This window comes from Bos mutus, chromosome 15 (assembly GCF_027580195.1).
Source record: "Bos mutus isolate GX-2022 chromosome 15, NWIPB_WYAK_1.1, whole genome shotgun sequence".
Taxonomy (NCBI): Eukaryota; Metazoa; Chordata; class Mammalia; order Artiodactyla; family Bovidae; genus Bos; species Bos mutus.
In genome coordinates, this window is record NC_091631.1 from 36182506 (window position 1) to 36209374 (window position 26869).

At 42.0% G+C, this 26869-nt stretch overlaps 2 protein-coding genes across 3 annotated transcripts; both read right to left on the bottom strand.

The window, feature by feature from the left end:
• Positions 1-4333: 4333 nt before the first annotated feature.
• LOC102277298 (small ubiquitin-related modifier 3) lies at positions 4334-4797 on the bottom strand. Its single transcript, XM_005895047.3, has one exon. It carries the CDS (start codon positions 4776-4778, stop codon positions 4464-4466), a length of 315 nt encoding a protein of 104 aa, XP_005895109.1. The 5' UTR covers positions 4779-4797; the 3' UTR covers positions 4334-4463.
• Positions 4798-7939: 3142 nt separating this feature from the next.
• TMEM9B (TMEM9 domain family member B) lies at positions 7940-26009 on the bottom strand. 2 transcript variants are annotated; one of them, XM_005895048.3, is made up of 5 exons: positions 25798-26009; positions 22280-22371; positions 15927-16035; positions 13656-13790; positions 7940-9231 (listed from the first exon to the last, which is right to left on the bottom strand). In XM_005895048.3, the coding sequence occupies exons 1-5, from the start codon at positions 25900-25902 to the stop codon at positions 9076-9078; spliced, it is 597 nt and encodes a 198-aa protein (XP_005895110.3). In that variant the 5' UTR covers positions 25903-26009; the 3' UTR covers positions 7940-9075. The 2 variants fall into 2 exon arrangements, with proteins under 2 accessions (XP_005895110.3, XP_070239998.1); XM_070383897.1 differs by lacking the exon at positions 25798-26009 and adding an exon at positions 22589-22694.
• Positions 26010-26869: the final 860 nt, after the last annotated feature.

The following is a 26869-nucleotide window of genomic DNA, read 5'->3' on the forward strand; positions in this document are numbered from 1 at the left end:
CACCCATACATGACCACTGGAAAAACCATAGCCTTGACTAGACGGACCTTTGTTGGCAAAGTAATGTCTCTGCTTTTGAATATGCTATCTAGGTTGGTCATAACTTTCCTTCCAAGGAGTAAGCATCTTTTAATTTCATGGCTGCAATCACCATTGCAGTGATTTTGGAGCCCCCAAAAATAAAGTCTGTCACTGTTTCCACTGTTTCCCCATCTATTTGCCATGAAGTGATGGGACCGGATGCCATGATCTTCGTTTTCTGAATGTTGAGTTTTAAGCCAACTTTTTCAGTCTCCTCTTTCACTTTCATCAAGAGGCTTTTTAGTTCCTGTTCACTTTCTGCCATAAGATTGGTGTCATCTGCATATCTGAGGTTATTGATATTTCTCCCGGCAATCTTGATTCCAACTTGTGCTTCTTCCAGCCCAGCGTTTCTCATGATGTACTCTGCATAGAAGTTAAATAAGCAGGGTGACAATATACAGCCTTGACGTACTCCTTTTCCTATTTGGAACCAGTCTGTTGTTCCATGTCCAGTTCTAACTGTTGCTTCCTGACCTGCATATAGGTTTCTCAAGAGGCAGGTCAGGTGGTCTGGTATTCTCATCTCTTTCAGAATTTTCCACAGTTTATTGTAATCCACACAAAGGCTTTGGCATAGTCAATAAAGCAGAAATAGATGTTTTTCCGGAACTCACTTGCTTTTTCGATGATCCAGTGGATGTTGGCAATTTGATCTCTGGTTCCTCTGCCTTTTCTAAAACCAGCCTGAACATCTGTAAGTTCGTGGTTCACGTGTTGCTGAAGCCTGGCTTGGAGAATTTTGAGCATTACTTTACTAGCATGTGAGATGAGTGCAATTGTGTGGTAGTTTGAGCATTCTTTGGCATTGCCTTTCTTTGGGATTGGAATGAAAACTGACCTTTTCCAGTCCTGTGGCCACTGCTGAGTTTTCCAAATTTGCTGGCATATTGAGTGCAGCACTTTCACGGCATCATCTTTCAGGATTTGAAATAGCTCAGCTGGAATTCCATCACCTCCACTAGCTTCATTCATAGTGATGCTTTCTAAGACCCACTTGACTTCACATTCCAGGAGGTCTGGCTCTAGGTGAATGATCATACCATCATGATTATCTTGGTTGTGAAGGTCTTTTTGTACAGTTCTGCTGTGTATTCTTGCCACCTCTTCTTAATATCTTCTGCTTCTGTTAGGTCCATACCATTTCTGTCCTTTATCGAGCCCATCTTTGCATGAAGTGTTCTCTTGGTATCTCTAATTTTCTTGAAGAGATCTCTAGTCTTTCCCATTCTGTTGTTTTCCTCTATTTCTTTGCATTGATTGCTGAGGAAGGCTTTCTTATCTCTCCTTGCTATTCTTTGGAACTCTGCATTCAGATGCTTATATCTTTCATTTTCTCCTTTGCTTTTTGCTTCTCTTCTTTTCACAGCTATTTATAAGGCCTCCCCAGACAGCCATTTTGCTTTTTTGCATTTCTTTTCCATGGGGATGGGCTTGATCCCTGTCTCCTGTACAATGTCACGAACCTCCGTCCATAGTTCATCAGGCACTGTGTCTATCAGATCTAGTCCCTTAAATCATTTCTCACTTTTTTTTAGTTTCTGTATGTAGGATCTAGTTCCCTGTCCAGGGATCGAACCTGAGCCCCCTGCATTGGGAGCATGGGCAGAGTCTTAGGCACTGGACCACCAGGGAAGTCCCCAGGCTTCACTCTTGCTTGTACATCCTATGCAACTTTACAAATGTATAAAGATACATACCTACCATGATAGCGTCATATGGAATAGTTTCACTGCTCTAAAGTGTCTGGTACACCTATTCATTCCTCCCTCCCCCCAGAACCTGACAATACCTGATTTTTTGTTTTACTCCATAGTTTTTCCTTTTCCAGAATGTTGTATACTTGGACTCATATAGTATACAGCTTTTCCAAATTGGCTTCTTTCAATTAGTAATATTCATTTAAGTCTCCTCCACATATTTTTGACTTGATAATCAAGCTCATTTCTTTTTAGCATTGAACAATATTCCATTGTCTGAATAACATATGATATCATTTATATGGAGAAGGCAATGGCAACCCACTCCAGTACTCTTGCCTGGAAAACCCCATGGGTGGAGGAGCCTGGTAGGCTGCAGTCCATGGGGTCGAGAAGAGTCGGACACGACTGAGCAACTTCACTTTCACTTTTCACTTTCATGCATTGGAGAAGGAAATGGCAACCCACTCCAGTGTTCTTGCCTGGAGAATCCCAGGGATGGGGGAGCCTGGTGGGCTGCCATCTACGGGGTCGCACAGAATTGGACATGACTGAAGTGACTTAGCAGCAGCATATGTAGAATCTAAATTATGACACAAAGGAACTTACCCATGAAACAGACACAGACACACAGACATAGAGAACAGACTTACTGTTGCCAAGGGAGAGGAGGGTGGGGGAAGAATGGATTGGGATTTGAGGATTAGCAGATGCAAACTAATATATTTAGAATAGATAAACAACAAGGTCCTACTGTACAGCAGCGGGAACTATATTCAATATCCTGTGATAAGCCATAATAGAAGAGAATGTGAAAAAGTATATATTAATATAGACACACACATATCTGAATCACTTTGTTATACAGTAGAAATTAACACAACATTGTAAATCAACTATATTTCAATAAAATAAATTTTAAAAATATTCCATTGAATGCACCACAGTTTACTGTCTATTCACCTACTAGAGGACTTCTTGATTGCTTCCAAGTTTTGGCAATTAAGACTAAAGCTGCTATAAAAACCCACAATCAAAGTTTTCATATGCATATAATATTTTAACTAACTTACATATTAAATGGGCTTCCCTGGTGGCTCAGACTGTAAAGAATCCACCCTCAGTGCAGAAGACCTTGGTTCAGTCCCTGGGTTGGGAAGATCCCCTGGAGAAGGGAAAGGCTACCCACTCCAGTATTCTTGCCTAGAGAATTCCATGGACAGAGGAGCCTGGCAGGCTATAGTCCATGGGGTTGCAGATATTAAATACTGAAGTATAACTGCTGGGTCACATAGTAAGTGTATGTTTAGTTTTATAGGTAACTATCAAACTGTTTTCTAAAGTGGCCATACCGTTTTTATGTCCTCATCAGCAATGAATGAGCGTTCCTGTTGCTGCACATCCACACCAAGATTTGGTGTCAGTGCGCTGAATTTTGGCCATTCTAATAGGTGTGTAGTGGTATCTCATCGTTTTATTTTTTTTTTTTTTTTTTTGACAGAATACCAAACTATATTTACTGTTGACAGTAGTAAAGGACAACAAATAATGTACAAATTGGGGAATAAACACAGCAGAGCCACAGACCTCCCGCCTGTGCCCGAACAGCAAGGTACAAAGGAAGTGCAGACTTCTCCAGCAAGGTCTCAGGCGAGCAGGAGATGATGGTGGTTATCCTGCCCAGGTGACCAAAGCAGGCAGCTAGGGGCCATCAGACAAGAGTGAGTCCACACGGAATGGCAACAGGACAACCATTGGAGGTTAACCAAAACAGACCCCAAAATGCACAGAACTGAAATCACACATAACGTGTAAGCTCCATACCAACTTGGGGAGCAGAGCACGGTCCTCGGGGAGAACCTGGGGGCATCTCTCACTTGTAGCCACACTCTGAAGCAGCTCTTTTACACAAAAACAAACCAGCAAAATCAGCAATATTCTATCTTCCTTGTTTACATACAGACCATTGTTAGTCATCAGAAGCAAATACTGGAGGAAATCTGAGGCCCTGGCACTGTGACCACAGCAGACGTGTGGGACTTACTTTCTTCTCTGTTAAGAAAAGGGGAAAAGCCCATTTCTGTTGTGTCAGAGCAGCATCACCTGCAGTTGGTGGCAATGGGTCCAGGGCCCAAGACCCTGCCCAGGGCTGTGTTACTGAAAAATTTCTTACGTTTTAAGAAACATTCCAGTATTTTCCCTTCAACTTTACTATGTTCTGGCAAAGCTTACATTTCTAATATTTAGCATTAAAAAACCTGTGCCCGCAAGAAACAGTAAGTGAAAGTGTATCTCTCATACCAACCATGACCCCAAAACTCGCCCCACAGAAGCACCCCCAGAGTAGTGACATTTCTCTCCATGATTGGAATGAGGGGGGTCAACACCTGGAGTGAGATCCCAGTCTAGACAGAAAGCAGGCATTCAGGCCACAAGCTTGGAGAAATGTCATAGGAGGGAGAAAAAAATGAAAAAGTAAAAACAAAGCCCAAGTCCCTCACCACGCATTTTACCCAAACACAGGTACCAGGTGATGGGCCTCAGGAGGTGGCACTCAAGTGCACCAGAGCAAAGTCCTTCTGGGGAATGTCCTCGGTGTCCGAGCCTCCCTGCTGATGGGTTTGGCCACACGTCCACTGTTCAATAGCAAACACAGCACGGTGCCACGAGGGGATGGGGGCTCTAGAGGCCGCTCCCCAAGAGGCAGCTGGCCACCCTGGAGCCCCCCGTCTGCTGCTGGAACACATCGATGGTGTCCTCGTCTTCCATCTCCAGCTGGGCTGGGGTGTCTGTTTCATTAATTGGTTGTCCATCAAACCTGAATCGAATCTGTCTCATTGACAAGCCCTGGCGCTCGCAGTAGGCCTTCATCAGCTTGCTGAGCGGTGTATGTCTCTTGATCTTGAACTGGACCACGGAGCCATCCTGCCCGGCCACCTTCAGGTTGATGTGGTCATTCTCTGTCTTCACTCCCTCCTTGGGCTTCTCCTCGGACATGGCTGCACTCGGAGGGCAGCGGGACGGGTGAGCGACTCATGCTCTTGGCCCGCCGCTCTCCCCTATCTCATCGTTTTACTTTGCATTTCCCTGTGGACAGGCTAGGGGCAGGCTTCCCTGGTGGCTCAGACGGTAAAGCATCTGCCTGCAGTGTGGGAGACCTGGGTTTGATCCCTGGGTCGGGAAGATCCCCTGGAGAAGGAAATGGCAACCTACTCCAGTACTCTTGCCTGGAAAATTCCATGGATGGAGGAGCCTGGTAGGCTATAGTCCATGGGATTGCAAAAGTCGGACATGACTGAGCAACTTCACTGGTGGACATGTGTTATGGAGCATTTTTTTGACTACTTATCTGCCATCTGTATATCTTCTTTGATGAGGTGTCTGTTCAGGTCTTTGGCCCATTTTAAAATCGAATTTTTTGTCTTATTGTTGAGTTTTAAGAATTCTTTATATGCTTTGGAAGATAGTACTTTGTCAGGTATGTCTTTTACAAATATTTTCTCCCAGTTGGTGGCTTGTATTCTTTTTCTCGACAGAGTCTTTCACCAGAAGTTTTTCATTTTAATGAAGTCCAGCGTCTCGGTGATTTCTTTCTTAATTTGTGCTTTTGATATTGTATCTAGTAAGTCATTACCAACCAAAAGTAAACTAGATTTCCTCCTATGTTGTCTTGAGTAGTGTAGGTTTTTGTTTTACATTTAGGTCTATGATCCTTTTTTAATTAATTTTTTGAAGGTTGTAAGGCTTGTGTCTAGCTTAACTTTTTTTGCATGCGACTGTCCAGTTGCTCTAAAACCATTCTTTGAAAAGACTTTGCTTCACGGTGTTCCTATTGTTGCTTTGTCAAAGGTCAGTTAACTATATTTATTGAGTCTGTTTCTGGGCTGTCTATTCTGTTCTATTGATCTGTTTGTCTATTCTTTTGCCAATCCACACTGATACTGACTTTATTACTGTAGCTGTACAGTAAGTCTTGAAAATAGGTTGTGTCAGTCTTTCCACTTTGTTCTTCTTAATTAGCATTGTGCTTACTTTCTGGGACTTTTGCTTATAATTTGCTGGGACTTTGACTGGGATTGTATTGAATCAAGTTGAAAAGACTGACATCTTGATAACATTGTCTTCTAATCCATGAACATGGAATATCTCTCCTATTTAGTTCTAGTTCTTTGATTTCTTTAATCAGTTTTGTAGTTGTCCTCATATACATTTTATCCATATTTTGTTAAGATTTATACATATTTCATTTGGAGGGATACCAATGTAAATGGTAATTGTGCTTTTAATGTCATTTGTTCATTATTAGTAGAAGCAACATTTAGAACTGGACATGGAACAATAGACTGGTTCCAAATCGGGAAAGGAGTACGTCAAGGCTGTATATTGTCACCCTGCTTATTTAACTTATATGCAGAGTACATCATGAGAAATTCTGGACTGGATGAAGCACAAGCTGGAATCAAGATTGCCGGGAAAAATATCAATAACCTCAGATATGCAGATGACACCACCCTTAGGGCAGAAAGCAATGAAGAACTAAAGAGCATCTTGATGAAAGCGAAAGAGGCGAGTGATAAAGTTGGCTTAAAACTCAACATTCAGAAAACTAAGATCATGGCATCTGATCCCATCACTTAACGGCAAATAGATGGGGAAACAGTGGAAACAGTGGCAGACTATACTTTTTGGTGCTCCAAAATCACTGCAGATGGTGACTGCAGCCATGAAATAAAAAGATGCTTACTCCTTGGAAGGAAAGTTATGACCAACCTAGACAGCTTATTAAAAAAAAGCAGAGACATTACTTTGCCAACAAAGCCAACAAAGGTCCACCTAGTCAAAGCTATGGTTTTTCCAGTGGTCATGTATGGATGTGAGAGTTGGACTATAAAGAAAACTGAGTGCCGAAGAATTGATGCTTTTGAACTGTGGTGTTGAAAAAGACTCTTAAGAGTTCCTTGGACAGCAAGGAGATCTATCCAGTCCATCCTAAAGGAAATCACTCCTGAATATTCATTGGAAGGACTGATGCTGAAGCTGAAACTCCAATACTTTGGCCACCTGATGTGAAGAACTAACACATTTGAAAAGACCCTGATACTAGGAAAGACTGAAGGTGGGAGGAGAAGGGGATGACAGAGGATGAGATGGTTGGATGGCATCACCAACTCAATGGACATGGGTGTGAGTAAACTCCGGGAGTTGATGATGGACAGGGAGACCTGGCGTGCTGCAGTCCACGGGGTCGCAAAGTCAGACACAACTGAGCAACTGAAGTGAACTGAACCGAAGGATAGCAATTGACTTTTGTAAATTAACCTTCTATCCCAAAACCTTGCTATAATCAAATCAGTTATTAGTATCAGAAGTGTTTTTTTGCTTTTTAACAAATTCTTTTGGATGTCCTACATGTTTACAATCATGTCATCTCTAAACAATGGTAGTCCTTCATCTTCTTTCCCTATGTATCTTTTGTCTTACTGCATTAGCTAGGGTTTACAGTATGATGTTGAAAATGAGTAGTAAGAAAGAACATCCTTATCTTGTTCTCCTCTATTTCTAGTTTACTGAGAGTTTTTGTCATGAATGGGTGTTGGATTTTGTCAAATGCTGTTTCTGAATCTATTGATAAGACATGTCATTTTTCTTCTTTAGTCTGTTGATGTGGTGGATTTCATTAATTTTCAAATGTTCAAAGTCTTGCAAAACTGGAATAAATTTCATTTGGTTGTAGTTAAACTTACATCTTTTAATATTAACAATAAAATCAATAATTTTAGGTTCAATTTTGGAGTTTAAAAAGTTTTTCACTAACCAAAAACCCCATATATAGCTCCTAAAATCTCACCCTTATGAAATTAATGTTCTAATAGTAAATACTAATCTTTGCCAAGAATTTCTTAAAACAAGCACTCCTTCATGCATCTTAAATCCCTCAATTTATCCAAATAATATGTGTACTTTCAGAGACCCATCTAAGTACCCATATGTTCTCTCTCTCCCCACAGACACACGCACATAGAGATAATTTAGTACCACTGTTTTATGATTAGACTGTATAAAACAAGTCTTTCAACAGGGTATAATTTGTCTTTATATCTTCAAGTTCATCATACAGCAAAAGAGGGAGGAGAGAAAAGTTGGGATAGATACACTGGTAGATGTTTCAAAAATTATTTTTATTGTTACATTTCAAAGAGGATATAGGAAGAAAAGAGCCAGTTATCGAATAACTGCTACACCTTTCAGAGGGAGGCAACCGGAACTCCAGTCCTAGTTCAAAGCCGCACACACCAGAGCCCAAACAGCTGCCTCTCAACCTGACTGGAAGTGCCGACAAATATGTGTATGTCATCAATCCAGGGAGGCTTGGGTTTAAAAGAAACTTTCTTCATCCAAGTGTCCAAGTCCTTAGGGTTTATCCTTAAAGATACTAGAAGATGAGAAAGATCACACGCCAAGACCATGTTTAGTCATTAGACTAGCGAGCAGCCAGTCTGTTCTAGGATGCATTGCATCAGACATCACAGTACATAAAGAAAATCTGTTTTTTGTGAAGGGCCACTGTGCATTTTCAGATCTAATTTACCATAAAGTGCAGCCACAGGCCAACCAGATGTCTAGATAATACAGTCAGTGCAAAAATTCAAATAGGTAAGTTAGCACTTTGATGAGGCTCAGTTCAGTTCAGTCGCTCAGTCGTGTCCGACTCTTTGCGACCCCATGGACTGCAGCACGCCAGGCCTCCCTATCTATCACCAACTCCCGGATGAGGCTGGCATACTGCAAAATATAAATGAATCTTGAAAATAAAAAGCAAAGTCTATCTCCAAAAGTTTGTTTAGTAAGGTGACTTGAGAAAAGTTTTGTTAAGCACTTCCCACACATCCTTCCCCTCCTCTGCCAAAAACAAAAAATACCACACAAAAACCCTACCTGAAAATTATCTTGAAAACCAAGTCAAAAAATGTGTGGTAAAAAAAGAGAGTGCTTTTTCCAGGTAAAGGACTTCAAGATAATTTACAGGCAGACATATTTTTATTAGTAAAAGTCACAAATAGGAAAAGATTTATTGGCTGACACTGTCTGAGGTGTGTGCTTAAAAAAAAATGCCTTGATTAATACATAAATGAGAAAAGAAAACAACAAGCGTGTTTTTGTTTCCAGTTTTGAATTTTCTAGCAAGAGTTGGCAAAATCAACAGGGTATTAAAACAAAACCCAGGAAAACTCAGTCAATCTTTTTCCCATTGTCTGCCTCATTTCTTTCTAGTCACCGTGAATTCAATTCCCAATTAGCTGAGGACAACATGACGGTCAAAGACGGATTTTCGCTGCTCTTGAACTTGAAGCTTCCAACGCTGCTGGGCATATTCGACCTTATTTAGTACGTTGGCTCGACTGCGGGAGCGGGCCAGCACATCATGGGCATTTGCAAAAGGCTGGTGATCCTGAAAGTGCAGGAATGGAGAACATCAGACGGCATGATCCATGTAAAACACACACGTACAATTGCAGTTATCAGCCACAGAGACTGGAGCAGCTGGACTGTTACACAGACCATCTAATTTAGCCAAGCCTTCTTAGGCACTCAATACCAGAAGCAAGATGAACTCAACTACAGAAATAGGTGATTCAAATAAAACAAGCAATGAGGAGGTATCTGTGCAATGTTCCCATGAGTCACCATGTCCAAAGACATTTCCCTTAAGAAAGAGGAACCAATATAAAGACAGTGGTCATTTATGTTAGAGAAGCCTTTCTTGATGAGCTATGGAAAGAAAATCTATTTGCATGTTAATATCCACAAGTTACAGATAGACAGAGTAGGGCTTTGCCTTGCTTTATTCAATACCATCCAGCTAATCTGTGACTGAGGAAAGACCTGTCTTTTTAATATCCTATCCTGACTCTCATATATATTAGAATTGTTACTTGCCAGCTTGGGACCACATTCATCCTGGGAGATGAGTTGACTGGATCCTATCTTGGTTGGTTTTTTTTTTTTTATATATATTTACTTACTTTGTTTTATTATTTGTCTGTCCCAGGTCTTATTTGCAGCATGCAAGATCTTTAGTTGCAGCCTGTGGGATCTAATTCCTTGATCAGGGATTGAACTCAGATACCCTGCATTGGGAGTGCAGTCTTAGCCACTGGACCACCAGGAAGTCCCAACTGGGGTGGTTTTAATTTCTTCTTATGCTCTCAACACATACACTTAAAACTTTTTCATTCTCCCCATCCCCTTCCCCAATCTGTAATGGACAGAGAGATAGCTCAAGTCAAGTGCTACAATTACCCTCGATTGCTAAGGACAATAAAGGATTATTACTTCAGCATTTCTGTTTGATAAAGTCTTGAATCTTTCATTGCTGAACACGTAGTAGCTTCCATGTTGGCTGCTGCCTGAGAAGAGAGACTACTGCAGGGTCACCCAGGTATCGGGTAGAAAACCAACCTATCCTGGTCAAAATGAGCCAATACCACTGATGTTTGTCGTCATTACACAGGAAACCACCATGCTAATCTATCTATGAATAAGATATAAACACAGCTGCCCAAATGACAAAAGGCATTCAGTACTAATTTATTGCTTTTGTTTGTCTTTTCCTTGATCTCTTTTTCCTGAACTTGAATAAGCAAAGCTTCTAAATGTTCCAACACAGGAGATAAGTCACAAGTCAGTGCTGTTAAACTTGGCCTCTCGAAAAGAATATTGTTTTGCTTGTGCATGTTTGCCAAAGCTCTATTATATACCCAGGGCAGGAGACAGCATGTCTATGGAAAGCTGTAGATAACTGGATAACTATACATATATATAACACTATATATAAAACTATATATAGAACTACATATATAACTATATATAAACAGTGTTTTAACACTTGGTCTTCTTTTTATAGCAAGATATTTATATAATGTCAACATTTCAAAGACAGCAAAGAGCTTTCTATAAAGAATCTACCCCTGCCTTCTTTACCAAAATTGCTTCAACTTATCGCTTCATTTAAGTAATATCTTGTACAAACCCCATTCTTTTTTTTAACCTTACAAATGAAAATAACAAAAACAATTCCATAAAGTTCAACTGTTTCAAAGATGTAAGAAAAGAGGTTAGGAAAAAGGAAGACGGATTACTTTATTCTGTTGTTGGATTATTGTATTTCCCATGAAAAAGTAAACCAATCCAAGGTCATCTAATAAATAAGCACAAACACAAGTCTTAGCTCCCTTAACCTTGACCTGGTGTCATATCTTGTCAACATACAGAGTTTGTTCAGGGAGATTAAAATGGCACTATACTATACGAACACAGTGCTTTAATGAACTTGTATATAAAACATTATTACCGTTACTGTTGGTTTGTTTTGGCATAAACAGGACTGGGAAGAGGGATGTGCTTTACCAGCAGAGTACTTCTCAATTTCATAGTCTTTTTATCTACTCTTCAAGGTAAGGGGAGAAACATCTTCTTAAGAAACAAATTAAAGGACTAAACAAACCAGTTAATCCTTTTGGTCTATTCTCCATCAGAACAAGATTGAACTAGCTGCTCGTGCTCATGTATGCCGGGAGAACACACACAGAGGTTTACCCTTTATATATATTTGCTCTTTTTACACCGGATAAAATTACAATAAATTCAAAACATGTTTTAACGTAATGCTTTGATAACAGTAATGGTGTGTCATGGATATATGATACAGTAAATATTGTGACGACTTGCAGTGAACGTCTTAACTATTTGTGCTCTCTGATTCAAAGTGCTCTACACCCAACAAACATGGAAAAAAATAAAACAGAATTTAACTGAGGATTTAACAAAAGCATGTTTAAAGGCACAGCAAGAGTGAAGAACTCTCATCTTGGATTAGCAACAATTGTAGGAATTTAAATTCAACTTCTTATTGTACAGAGTTGTTATCATACATTCATTGCTCTGTTTAGAAAACCTCTCTCTATGCAGAATCAATTTAACAGATATCCAAAAGTCAGCCAGGCCTCTAAAGACAATGTTCTTATATGGTTGACATGTACGTAGGATCAATCCCCAGTGAACAAAATGGTTACTAAGCACAAGGCCCCATCAATCAAATGCCTTTCCTACATGTTTTCATCTACACATTTGTGTGTCCATTTATTTTATGTTCTGTGTATTAAATTAATATTGACAGTGACAGTGTTAGTCACTCAGTCATGTCCAGCTCTTTGCAACTCCATGAACTATATACCTTGCCAGGCTCCTCTGTCCATGGAATTCTCCAGGCAAGAATACTGGAGTGGGTTGCCATTCCCTTCTCCAGGGGATCTTCCCGACCCAGGGATCAAACCTAGGTCTCCTGCATTGCAGACAGACTCTTTACCATCTAAGCCACCAAGGAAGCCCTAATATTGTCTATTCCTAAAATCAGGAACCTGATATTTAATGCTATAAGCAATGTATATAAGTCAGAGCTTTTATCTATGCACCTATAATGAAGTGGTTTGTGTGGTCTTGGACATAACATTTTTATATGTTAGTTCTCAACTGAGGGTGATTTTGACCCCCAGGAACATCTGGCACTGTCTGTGAACATTTTTGATTGTCAGGATTGGGATAAGGGGTGATACTTGTTTCTAGTGGGTAGAGGTCAGCGATGCCATTAGATATCATACAGTGAATACAACATTCATCTGACCCAAAATGTCAATGGGAAACATCATATGTGAATGAAAATTATATGAGAACAGTATTTGAGACTCTAATGCTTCCTGATACGGAAAAGTTACTCATTATGTATTGGTTGAATTAATAAAGGATGCAAGGGGGAAAAGAGGCAAACAGAGGTGTTTCTATGAAAGCTCTTCACAAAACAAAAATGAAATCTTGCTCAAATAAATTGAGTATTCATGATTGATATTCATGAAACAAGCAGGCTCTGTTTGTAGTTATAACTTGAGCCATTCAGTTGGGATGTCCTTTCTCATCTTTTACCAATGGGCCCACAAGCTGTTTCAGAGTAAAAGGACTTTTGACTGTGGCTGGCAAGGGTTCACTCTGGCTTTGGCTTTTGAAATTGATTCCTGAAACTCTACTAAATTTTATCCACTTTAAGAAACATAGTTTAATAAAGTAATCCAAAATACAACATAATTTTCTAAAAAATATTACATATATAAATATAATGATGGAATAGTAGAAAATTTGGAAACAAACCCAAATAATGATAAAGACATACTAAATAACAAATTATGGACTATGTCAATTTCTCAGTAGTTTTGAGTGATATAATATTAATTATATATACAAATCTGAATGTGCTTTAAAGATAGGAAGAGAATCAGGAGTGATGGTTTTATTTTTCTCTAGAGTTCAAGACCACAGATTATTTAAAGAAGGAGTAAAATAGGAAATACAAAACATCAGCAAGTTATCAAGCTGCTCTTCATTAAGTAAAGAACATCATGGTTTTCATGCTTCCCTAAACTAAAGCTTCTTTGCCTTTCAAAATATTTGGTGATGTTGACAGGAAAGGTGGTAGTTTAGGTTGGAGCCTGGGGAGAAAACTATCTCAGATGCTTTCCTCAACATAAAGAGGAAAAGGTGATGAAAACTGTGCCCCTGATACAGAAAACAAAGCCTTGTACAGCGCACTCACCAAGGATCATCCGTCCAAGCCACCATATTTACGGCTTTACAGAACAATTTCCTCATAGAGACACATTCATATTAGACCCGCCTTTGGTTTCTCTGGTTGAGGATGTGCTCCAGCACATGGACGTTTATACGGAACTACTCTTCACCTGCACTTTACATCAGGTGATGACAGAGCCTGGCATGAGACTTAACAGATGACAGAGACTTAACAGTGAGGGCACGCTAAGAACTTACCCCAACATCATCATCGCTCTGTATCAACTGTGAGTGTCCAAACAGGCGTCTCTTCAGTATGGGCTCAACCAGAGTAAGATATACCATGTACAGAAGTAGAAGGCCCAAAATGGAGAGATAAATTATAATGGTAACCTAAAGGAAATTCAAAATAAGTTACATCTCTATTCAAGCCAAGAAATCAGAATTTTGTATAATAATACTAAAGCCATAGTCAAGACTGACCCATCTGTTAAGCACACAGCATTTCTATACAAACCAGATTCCAACATAAGAAACAAACTCAACTCTTCACCAAAGTATTCTTTATAGAAAAAGAGGGAAAAAGCATTTTTTTGTCTTTGAGGCCTCTCCATCTTCACCTACTACTAATCACTGCTACCACCGCCAGCAAAGCAGTTTTCCTTTTTCACCTGAATACAGTGTCCTAGATCCAAGAGCACTGCAGTACAGACCATTGCATTAGGAACCCTAACAGAAAATGCAACTTAGATGAATTTCAACAGCATACCAGCATACTGTTTTAGATCAATTCAGACATACAAAAGTACATTTTAGGCACAAGATTTTCTTGTGATCTTAATTTGTGGGGTGTCAAGCAGCAGAGTGTGACACCTCCCACTAGAACGGCTACAGTTAAAGACAGACAATACCAAATGTTAGTGAGGATGTACAGAAACTGAACCCTCATACATCGCTGGTTAAGAATGTAAAATGGTACAGCTATTTTAGAATACAATCTGGCAGACTTAAAAAGTTAAATATAAACTTACCTCTTTTAGGAATCTACCTGAGGGAAAGGAAAACATATATCCAAAGCACATACGCTGATATTCATAACAGCATTATTCCTAAGAATAAAAACCTGGAAATAATCTAAATGTCCATCAACTGATGAATGGAAAAAGAAAAAGAAAATGTGGTATATTCATGTAGCAGAATGCTATTCAGTAATAAGAAGTAATTAAGTACTGATACATGCTATAGCATGAATAAACCTCAAAAACATTATGCTGTGTGAAAGAAACCAGTCGTAGAAAAGCACACATTTTCTGATTCTATTTATATGAAATGTCCAGATCTAGACATACAAAGCAGAACAGTAATTATCCAGGGCTGAGGGTGGGCTTCTCTGGTGGCTCAGACAGTAAAGAATCAACCGGCAATGCAAGAGACCCAGGTTGAATCCTTAGGTCGGGAAGATCTCCTGGAGAAGGGAACCCGCTCCAGTATTCCTGCCTAGAGAATCACGTGGACTGAGGAGCCTGGCGGGCTACAGTCCACAGAGACGCAGAGTCAGACACAACTGAGGGACTAACACTTTCACTTCAATTTCAGGGCTGGAGGTAGGCATGGGATCAATGATAAATGGGCATCAGGGATCTTTTGGGGGTAATGGGAATGTTCTAAAACTGGATTTTAAAAAATGGATTTCAATTTGCTAAAATTTATAAAACTGTACACTTAATATGAGTGACATTTGAGGATGCAAATTATACATTAAAATTTTGTTAAAAAATAATAAAGTTTATGATGATTTCTCTACAGGGAGGCATCCTGCTGGAGTAGAAGCTGGATGGTCTACTGGCATCCATATGGCATGGTCAACCACAACAGGAATTCTGCAACTGGCACAGCTGGCCACTCCAGACTCCCCTGAAGCCTTTTTTGTGGAACAGAAATGGGGACCCCATATTAAAACTGGGGAAAAGAACTACTAGCTACCATAATAGAGTAATTGAACTCATTAGAGGTCCAAATTGAGGTTAAAGTGATCTACATTCCATTTCCTATAAAAGATAGAGAAAGAAAATCTTAAAATCCAGCCATGATGTTTCTAGGATAGTGTAGTCATTAAAATATGTAACTTTTTCTAAGAGTTGAGAGGGCAGGAAGAAGGTCTAATTATGCTGCTTTCTCACTAATCTTTGGCATTCGTGGACCAAGGAGAAGCTGGAATGTTTTTTTGGGAAATGCTAATTACACACAGGGCTTCTTTGTGCCATTTCACATTATCACAACCATCTAAGGTGTCTTAATTAATCTACAAAGCATCTCAATGAGACAGGTAGAGAGTAGGCTTATTACTCCTTTCAAAGTGGGGGCTGGGGATAAGGAAGAAGTAGGTAAGAGGGTATTGGAGAAGAGGATGGAAGAGCAATAGTTTAGATAACTAAATAGAATTCCAATGTCCAACATTTTCTTTCCTGTTTAGATACCATCAAAAACTGTTTCAGAAGCAGAAAAGATGGATTTTTTTTCTTTTCTTACCTTGATCGTAACAGAACTTCTTTCTTCATATTTGCATTCACAGCGTAGACAGTATGCTTCTACGTCAGGACCCCGCACAGGCATGGGATCCACAACATGAAGGCAATCACTGAAAAAAAAGAAAGATAAAATACGGTCTAAATCTAACTGGATTTTCTACTCACACTGATCAAAACTTTCCTGAAATCCAGGATAATCACTGAGCTTACCCAATGAAATAAATAAGGAACACATAATCGGTAAGGGAAGTGAAATAATTTCCTCTCAATATTAGCAATTTGGTAAGATCTAACAGTCCAAGATGGAGAAGGAAATGGCAACCCACTCTAGTATTCTTGCCTGGAGAATCCCATGGACAGAGAAGCCTGGCAGGCTCTGGTCTATGGGGTCACAAAGAGTCAGACACGACTGAGCACACAACAGTCGAATAAACCGTTCGGTTCAGTTGCTCAGTCGTGTCTGACTCTTTGTGACCCCATGGACTGCAGCACCGCAGGCCTCCCTGTCCATCACCAATTCCTGGAGCTTACTCAAACTCATGTCCATTGAGTCGGTGGTGCCATCCAACCATCTCATCCTCTGTCATCCCCTTCTCCTCCCGCCTTCAATCTTTCCCAGCATCAGGGTCTTTTCCAATGAGTCAGTTCTTCACAACAGGTGACCAAAGTATTAAGAGTTTCAGCTTCAACATCAGTCCTTCCAATGAATATTCAGGACTGATTTCCTTTAGGATGAACTGGTTGGATCTCCTTACAGTCCAAGGGACTCTCAAGAGTCTTCTCCAACATCACAGTTCAAAAGCATCAATCCTTTGGTGCTCAGCTTTATGGTCCAACTCTCACGTCCATATTGACTACTGAAAAACCAAAGCTTTGACTAGATGGATCTTTGTTGGCAAAGTAACGTCTCTGCTTTTTACTATGCTTTTTAGATTGGTCACAGCTTTTCTTCCAAGGAGCAAGCATCTTTTAATTTCATGGCTGCAGTCACCATCTGTAGTGATTTTGGAGCCCCCCCAAAACAAAGTCTGTCACTGTTTCCATTGTCTCCCCATTTATTTGCCATGAAGTGATGGTACCAGATGCCTTGAATTTAAGTTTTCTGAATGTGAGTTTTAAGCCAACTATTTCACTCTCCTCTTTCACTTTCATCAAGAGGCTCTTTAGCAAAGCAGAGAGGGTCTTCTTTGCTTTCTGCCATAAGGGTGGTGTCATCTGCATATCTGAGGTTATTGATATTTCTCCTGGCAATCTTGATTCCGGCTTGTGCTTCATCCAGCCCGCCATTTTGCACGATGTACTCTGCACAGAAGTTAAATAAGCAGGGTGACAATATACAGCCTTGACGTACTCCTTTACCAATTTGGAACTGTTGTTCCATGTCCAGTTCTAACTGTTGCTTCCTAATCTGCACACATATTTCTCAGGAGGCAGGTCAGGTGTTCTGGTATTCCCATCTCTTGAAGAATTTTTCCACAGTTTGTTGTGATCACACAGTCAGAGGCTTTGGCATAGTCAATAAAGCAGAAGTAGATGTTTTTCTGGAACTCTCTTGCTTTTTCAATGATCCAACCATGCTATGCTATGCTAAGTCACTTCAGTTGTGTCTGATTCTGTGCGACCCCATAGACAGCAGCCCACCAGGCTCCCCTGTCCCTGGGATTCTCCAGGCAAGAACACTGGAGTGGGTTGCCATTTCCTTCTCCAATGCATGAAAGTGAAAAGTGAAAGTGAAGTCGCTCAGTCGTGTCTGACCCTCAGCAACCCAAGGACTGCAGCCTACCAGGCTCCTCCGTCCATGGGATTTTCCAGGCAAGAGTACTGGAGTTGCGTGCCATCAACCATAAAGACACATATGTAGCAGCTATTTTTCAAAAGTGCTATTCACAGTTAAAAAAATGCACTTAAAAATCCCAAATGGGACTGAAAGCTACTTAGCAGATAAAGTCATATTTAGACTTGTTCATTTAGCAAGTAAAACTGCTAAACTGATTTAAGGTGATCTGGAGCATTATTCAAACACGATTACCTCTTTTACGAATTAACTAACATTATTTGAACTGCCACATATGGTATATGAATGGCTAATCACACCTAACAGATGGTAAATTATGAAACTCTGAAAACTAAACACTAGAGTAAGAAACAATTACTTTTCTTAAGGAGTCTATTTAAAAAGCATGAAGAAGTAGGTTTAGGACAACAAAAATATTTAAAAATGAAAACATTACCTGGCAACAGTACATAAATAATAATAAAAGGCTGAATGTTTTTGTTGTTGGATGTTGTTTATCTTCTCCCCATTTGCCATTTATGGCTTATGAAAAAGCAATTCTACTCAGAAAATCTTATTTTCTAGAAGTCTGTCAATTCTAGGAAATAATTAAATTCTTACTCTTCACAGCTATTAAGAGCCCACTACTCTGATCCCCTTCAGCAAAGGTAGGCAAAGCTCTCCCGTCCTCCTGCCGGCCCCTCTCGTCATCTGTCCCTTAGGCAATTTTGGCTGCCTTAAGAACCACTACAGCATCCTGTCTCATTCAGGCTTCCTGTCTGTCTCACTCTACCCACCTTCTTGGCAGCACCCAATGCTCCAGGCTGATTCTTTCCTTTTGCCCTATCAGAACATACTTTTTTGTGTTCTGTTCCCTGTGAACTGTGGTAGAAGAAAGAAAACTCAAAACGGCATAACTGATAAAAGTTCCGTCAGTTTTCCTTAACAGGTAATTTAATTTTAACAAAGGTAGTAATGAAAAAGTAAGTCTCAACTGGCAGAATTTCAAACAAGAGTAAGGTCCCAAACTTATACCATACAGGTGTGTCGTATCTGTTCCAAACGTACTGAAGACCAGAAATGCATCCAGCTGGATGCAGGCATAAAACAGACAGAGGAAGCTAAATCCCACTGCAGGGGTATCTAGCTCAGAACCACGGAGGGCATGTAGCCCAGAACTCTCAGAGAGCTCACCTGCATGAGGTCAGACTACATGAATAGCTAAAAGGACTGTAATAAAAGGCTCCTGCCTCCTAGGACAGCTATATTTCTGTCTTGCTTTAAATGATTTAAGGTGACCTGGACTATTATTCAGGCTTCCCTGGTGGCTCAGATGGTAAAGCATCTGTCTGCAATGCAGGACACCTGGGTTCGATCCCTGGGTTGGGAAGATCCCCTGGAGAAGGAAATGGCAGCCCACTCCAGTATTCTTGCATACGAGATTAATTCTTTTATGAATTAACCAACAATAATAAACTGCCACAGTGTGGTATATGAATAGCTAATTACACCTAACAGTTCCCTCCACCTCACCCCACCCATATTTCTTTGAACCTCAGGAAAATGAGATTTATCTCCTATTTAGTTTCCTAGATCAGCTTCAGAAGCCTTAGTCACAATACTTAAGAATTACTTGGGAATCTAAGTATTGAGTATTTCTTTGGAAGTACAAATACAGTTAATAACAAAGAGATTCTGAGTGCTGTGGAGGATGGGAAAGGAAACAGGAAGTTTGGTTCTGTCTAGCCAGTCATTGTAAACACAGAACCCAAATACATAACTCTTATTACTCTTAACTACAGCCACTTTAGGAACTAGGCAACACCTCCCCCTAGTGCCAAAAGGAGGACATTATCAGCTTCGAATCGCACCCCAACATAAACCAGGGATCTCAAACTTTTCTTAAGCTAGACAGTGTAGGTCAGTGATGGAGAAGGCAATGTCAACCCACTCCAGTACTCTTGCCTGGAAAATCCCATGGGTGGGGGAGGCTGGTAGGCTGCAGTCCATGGGGTCGCTAACAGTCGGACACGACTGATCAAGTTCACTTTCATGCATTGGAGAAGGAAATGGCAACCCACTCCAGTGTTCTTGCCTGGAGAATCCCAGAGATGGCGGAGCCTGGTGGGCTGCCGTCTATAGGGTCGCACAAAGTCAGACATGACTGAAGCGACTTAGCAGCAGCAGCAGCATAGGTCAATGAAAAATTAAAGCTGACAACTGGACAAAATGGAGGCCAGGAGGTAAATATATATAGGTATATTTACCAGGAAGTAAATACATTACATTTACCAGGAGGGAAATACTGGTATTTCCTGGTGGCTCAGTGGTAAACCTAACTGCTTGCAATGCAGGAGACCTGGGTTCGATCCCTGGGTTGGGAAGATACCCTGAAGAGGGGAATGGCAAGGCACTCCAGTATTCTTGCCTGGAGAATCCCATGGACAGAGGAGCCTGGCAGGCTACAGTCCACGGGGTCACAAAGAGTCAGGCATGACTGAGCTATTAACACTTTCACCTATATATATATGTGTGTGTGTGTGTGTATATATATATATAGTGTCAGATAAGATGCCCATATATATATATATACATACACATATATATACACACACACACACACACACACACACACATACATACATATAAAGTCACATAAAATACTGGAAGCCTCGGAAGACTATAACATCTTGATTAATCATAACTTGTGTACCCTTCTAAAGCCAGTTAAAAACTTTCAGTGACATCTGTGAACCCAATCAGAGTAAAAGGCTAAGCTGCAGACAGGAAACAAGAGTGAGAAGGAAGAAAAATTCCAAACAAGCCTTGTTTTTAGCTGTTTATTTTCAAAGCTCCCTATTTTCACCAGTGAAGTGAAGTCGCTCAGTCATGTCCGACTCTTTGAGACCCCATGGACTGCAGCCTACCAGGCTCCTCCCTCCATGGGATTCTCCAGGCAAGAGTATTGGAGTGGGTTGCCATTTCCCTCCCCAGGGGATCTTCCTGATCCAGGGATCGAACCTGGGTCTCCTGCATTCCAGGCAGACACTTTAACCTCTGAGCCACCAGAACTGGTTTTCACCAGTAACCAGGGATAAATGACATGTGAGAGTGAGTGAGTGAAGTCACTCAGTCGTGTCCAACTCTTTGCGACCCCATGGACTGTAGCCCACTAGGCTCCTCCATCCATGGAATTTTCTAGGCAAGAGTACTGGAGTGGGTTGCCATTTCCTTCTCCAGGGGAATCTTCCCGACCCGGGGATCGAACCCGGTTCTCCCGCATCGCAGGCAGACGCTTTACTCTCTGTAAACCTGGAGTAACAAAAAGTCCGTGAAAAGATTAGAGCTAAACACTTGAACAATGAGTTCATTTGCCGCTCAAGTAACAAGTGTCATACTCTATTACTGATAACAGAGTAAACTGATTGTAAGTGCTCAATACATTTGGGAAATTTACAGGAATAACTTATGTGAGTTTTCTTTTCATATAAAATAACTTGCGGATATAATACTTAAAAGAACAGCCATTATCACTTTGTAATACAAGACAGTTTAAAGTGGAACACAGAAGTTCTCAAGAACACACTTACCAAATGTCAGATTAAACTTAAATGGGAACTTACGGACTGAATTTCATGGGAAAAATAGACAACGGTATCAAAAAGCTAAACATGTTCAAAGTCTGCATTTTCTTATTCAAAGTCAGCTTGGAATATTGTAACCGAATGAATTTAATTCTGCTTTCAAACTTTTTGGTCTATTTCACTGTGAAATCAGGTACATGTTACCAGTATTGTAACATCTGGAGCTATTTTTCTTCTATGCCTATCCTGGCAGTCTTCCATTGCAAACCATAAAATGTCCCAGTCCAGGGTAAGGAGCCCACCTATCCTTAAATGACTGCTTCCCAATCATTTTACAGCACGTGTAGAAAAAGCTATCATTTGTAAGGTTCACTGGGATAAACAGAGAAGACTGCTGGTGACAAACCAGTCAGGATCCCAGTCCTTGCCAGATTATATACCAAGGGTTGAAGGGATCAATGACTTGGCATGTCTATAACCTATTGGCCCACCAATTGGTAAACTCTGGTATCTATGGCTCATTCCCACTCCTTCCTGAGCCTTCTGACACTTTTAAACATAGTCTCCTATATCTGACAATATAGCATCAAAACCTACAAGTTATAAAAACTTATATTATATTGTATTATATCTTGTATATATCTGTATTATAACCCAGATAAATGAGGCTTGCTTACATTCAACTGAGAAGCAAGAAGGGCCTAAATTTAAGGGCACACAGAAAGAAGGATAGCTATGGGGAGTTCAGGTGCCACAAACTCAGCCCCACCCCAATGTAAAACCCTCCCTGCCTGGGGCTTTTGGCTACATTCGTTTAGACTTACTTGATACACTCAGGGTCTTACTCTCATTTTTTCAAATGGAAATGGAATTCAACACTTTTGCTTAAAAATAAATACTTAAAAAGAAAACAATACATTGGATGAATATCCAGTGCTAACAGTGACAACCAAAGAAAGAAATGCAACAGGTAATTCAGTAACACAGAATACTTACCAGTCTTTTTGGGATATATTCTTATTATAAATATGCCCAGAATTATCTTTATAGGGAGGACAGATACATTTACATCGGACATCCTCAGAATTCTGTAACAAAATAGAAACTTAGTATAGCTTGTTGACAGTTTATCATCAATATTTTTAGAAACTGCAACTTACACATTTTGTTAAGCATCCCCTGTCAAGTATTCTAAAACTATTCATTTAAATTTTTCAATAACTTTAAGAGATACAAATTTTTTAAAAACCATTGGCAATGCTCATGAATAATTATATAATACATAAAATTATTTTGAAATAATACCTAGTATCTGTGGTTTAATCACATTTTTCAGTCACGTGACAAAATTGTGCTAACATTATCATCATCTATCTGCCAGTAGGAAGACACAGTAGATGGACAGCTGTGCCTGCAAATAAGAATGTTGATTACCGAAGGATTAGGAAATATCAAACTAAAAATTGCAGAACAAGTCACAATTCTACCCATCATCCTTCCACCCTTTGGTATAAAGGCACTGATATGCATAAAGTGAGTTGGGCCAGACTTCTAAAGAAGGGATGAAGTTTTAGAGGCACTCAGCTACAACAAAAAAGGAAGTACATAAAGGAAGTAGCTTGAATGTAGCTGAGACCAGTTTGGTATACTCTTCCCAGGAAACTTTGCTTCTAATCCCTGGGAGACAGAGGACAACTACTGAAAAAGCAAGTTTGAAGAAGTGAAGAAGAGGTGACTACATTTATGAATAGAAGGAGTAGGAGATGCTTTCTCAGCAAAGGGGAACTAATCTCAGAAGGAAGGCAGTGGCTCATTAGTCTCCAGAGGACCCAGCCCAGAACTCCTATATATAGTGGTATGTCTGGCAGAGTTGTTAAGTCATTTACTCATTCAGCAGCTACTTAGCATTTGTCCTATGCCAGAACTTGAGCGAAATGAGGTGGATTCAGATAAGTCTAAGACATGGTTCCTGCCCACAATTAGGACACACCCAAGTAAAGAAGACTGACAAATACATGGTTACAGTAATATACCACTTAAAGCGATGACAGCAGATATGCAGAAGGTGCCATCAGTGTTTTGAAAATCAGGAGACTTGATGCTGTCCCTTTTTCTGAAGGGAACTGGGGAAGATTTCAAAAAGAAACCTTGACATAAACAACAAGGATCTGCTATAATAACCTATAATGAAAACGAACCTGAGTTATTTTCTGTACACTTGAAACTAACACAGCATTATAAATATTTCAATAAAAAAACAGAATCCCTGACCAAACCTCCCCATCTGTATGCCTGTCACTCATCTTTCCTAGCCCCTGTATTTAAAGGTATTATAGAGTAAAGCTCCAATTTAAAAAATGCAAATATCATTCTCTTTTCCCATCATATTAATGTGAATGCCTTCTGTTTCCTCCAGTAATGAGCCATCTCATCAAGGAGGAAGCACAGGGCAGGTCTGGAGGGTATGGGCATGAAGGGGACTAGAGAGCAGCATGAGGGTAAAGTAAGAGATAGATGGGTTCCAGGTTGGAAATTTACTATTAGTCACCTCCTCAGATGGTGACTGCAGCCACGAAATTAAAAGACATTGGCTCCTTGGAAGAAAAGCTATGACAAACCTAAATAGCGTATTAAAAAGCAGAGACATTACTTTGCCGACAAAGGTCTGTCTAGTCAAGGCTATGGTTTTTCCAGTAGTCATGTATGGATGTGAGAGTTGGACCATAGAGAAGGCTGAATGCTGAAGAATTGATGCTTCTGAACTGTGGTGTTGGAGAAGACTCTTGAGAGTCCTTTGGACTGTAAGGAGATCAAACTAGTTAATCCTAAAGGAAATAAATCCTGAATATTCATTGGAAAGACTGATGCTGAAGCTGAAGCTCTAATACTTTGGCCACCTGATGCAAAGAACTGACTCATTAGAAAAGACCCTGATGCTGGGAAAGATTGAAGGCAGGAAATGAAGGGGAGGACAGAGGATGAGATGGTTGGATGGCATCAATGGATAAGAGTTTGAGTAAGCTCCGGGAGATGGTGAAGGACAAGGAAGCCTGGTGTGCTGTAGTCCATGAGGTGGCAGAGTCAGACATGACTGAGCGACTCAACAACAACCGTCCTCTTTGCATTTTTTGAGATAAGATACAGGTGGGCTCCAGTTGAGGAATTTACAGCCAACAAAAACAGGGTAAATAGCCAGTCTTTGTCTCTTACCTGAAGGGACTAATCATGGCAAGGACAAAGTAAGGAAAAAATCCTGTCTGATAAGGGAGATACTACACATGCACAGAAAGGCTCCTTGGAATCAAAAGTCAGAGGATAATTTCAGGCCATAATCAGTCTTGCTCCTCCCAGAAGCCGTCACTTTCAGATCCATCTTGGCTATGGTATGCGTGCACACCCCCAGGGAGGGTCCTGAGACAAATTAACCGGGGGTGGGGGTGGGCCAACAAAGCAAGGTGGCTGGCCGAGGGAAGAAGACCCGGAAAACTGCCCCTTTACAAAGGATTTAAATTTCCCAAAAGCTCGACTCTCTGAGCTTGCCCATGAGCCTTTCCGCATGTACTTTTCTTTTCAACAAACTTTTTACTTTACTCTTTACCTTCTGCCTCCTTGCCTGCTTTCGTTCTTGACTAGACAGGTATGACTAGGGACCCTAGCCCTAACTGTTGGCTCCTGTGGTCCAGTGGTTAGGACTCCCCATCTGTGAAACTAAGATCTGGCTTCCAGCCACTGCTGCTGCCGCTTACTGCTATGAGCGTCAGAAACCAAGGGGATGAGAAGGGCCAAGAAATGGAGCAGAGAAGAAGGCCACAACTTCACCTCTCCTATAGTTTGGATCCTCCCTTACCCACTAAATTATCAAGAAAAGAGAAGGCAAAAAAGGGGCTAGGAGGTCCTGGAGGGAGTGAGGTGAGGATATGAGGCCGGTGAGAGACTCTGTAGGTCCTTCCTTTTGAGAAAGAAGGCTGCCAGGAGAGGCAAGTTCCTACAGTGGGAAGGGAATCTGTTCAGGGATGAGTTGAGAGGAGTTAGTTCCTAAGAGGTAAGACACCTGTGAGCTGGGGGCTTCCTATACGGGCTTGGGGAATTTCGGAGGGTGGTCCGTGAGGCTGGTGAAGGGGGACAGTAGACTGTCAGAGCTTAAGTGTAAAGCTCAAGTTAAAAGCTCTCAGAGTTGGAAAGGCTGTAAAGTTGGAGGTGGGTCCTGTCGGGGCTGGGAAGGGAAATTTAAGGAGCCGGACATGCTGTCCGGGCCCCGTCTGGACCAATGGGGCGGGGTCGGGTGTCAGCGCCGGAGGTGGGAGGGGGTGAGGGCGGGGGCTGTCCGGCTGTCAGGGCTGGAGGGCGGGAATGCCATCCGGCTGTCCGGAGTGTTTCGGGCGGGGGTCTGCCAGGGCTGTGACGCCAGGGATCGGGCTGGCAGGGCTGGCGGAGGACTGGGGTGGGGCTCAGGTGGACAAGGCCGGAGGCAGCGGAGGAGCGCCAGTCTGAAGCAAAGGCTGGGAGGGACTCACCTTGGCGGCGTCTGACAACTGCACCAGCAGCAGCACAGAGAGCGCCAGGCAGGACAAGCTGAGCATGGAGGCGAGACGAAGGAGGCCGGCCCACAGAGTCGCCATCGCGGCCAGGCCCAGCAGTCGCCACAGCCGGAGCCCCCGAGACCAGCTCCCGGCCGGGCTCCGGCTCGGGCTCCTCCGCCCGCACTTCCGTCTGGGCCCTCGCGTCACGGGCCGCGCCGGGTCAGCTACAAAAAGCATTCGACCCGGAAACGGTTCCTGGTGCGGAGGCCGGGAGGCTGCAGCGTGCCCTAGAAGCTTAGGCGGCCTGTCGCGGGCACAACCTGCGCTCGGCGGAGCTTCGAGGCGCTAGGATGTCTTTCCCCGGCACAGAGGCAGCCGGGCCGCGGACCACCAGTGAGCTGGGAGGTCCTCCCATCCAGGGAGACCCCCCCTCTCGCGCCCATCCCCCGCAGAAAGCCCGGGCTGTCAGATCCCCTAGCAAGCCCGGGGTTCACCGGAGTGACCCCTGCGAGGCCGGAGCCGTTCGTTGCCAGCCTTAGGAGGACGGAGTGAGCCCCAGCCTCAGAAATTGCTGAGAGGCGGCCCGTCCCGGCCGGCGCAGGCGGGGTGGGTGCTAAGCTTGAGAACAGGTATGATACCGACCGAGCCATCCCTTCCCCAGAAGCCCACCCGCAGTTAGAGGGTCGAGGGGTCCTCTCCGGCACTTTGGTACTGACCTGCGGCCCACTCGCCTCCCGGGGGCTGCTAACAATCTGTGAGCTGCCTACGTGGGTGTGGCCTCCGTTGGGGGCTCCTCGCTGCCCTTCCGCTGGGGGCTGACCGCTTAGGCCCGGCCTGCCGCCAGGAACTGGGCAACAGCAGAGGGGCTGGGCCGGGCCAGGCCAGGCTCCGGAAGGTGTGGAGTTGGCGAAAGAATTACCCTAGTAGCCGCCTCCGCCCAAGATTTCAGAAGATAGGGGATCACGGTACTACAATCCTGTTCAGGGCGGCTGGCTCCTAACTCAAAACTGGGGGACCGCTGATGATCTTTCCCAGAGCGGGTCATCCTGAAGGATAATTTGGGAGA

Bases quoted from the DNA above. Each gene is read 5' to 3' on its own strand.
- LOC102277298 (XM_005895047.3), bottom strand. From the start codon at position 4,778: ATGTCCGAGGAGAAGCCCAAGGAGGGAGTGAAGACAGAGAATGACCAC.
- TMEM9B (XM_005895048.3), bottom strand. From the start codon at position 25,902: ATGGCGACTCTGTGGGCCGGCCTCCTTCGTCTCGCCTCCATGCTCAGC. The intron at 13,791-15,926 runs GTAAGAAAAGAA...AATTTCCTTTAG, and splicing joins GAAGTTCTGTTACGATCAAG to GTTACCATTATAATTTATCT. The intron at 9,232-13,655 runs GTAAGTTCTTAG...CTGCACTTTCAG, and splicing joins AGAGCGATGATGATGTTGGG to GATCACCAGCCTTTTGCAAA.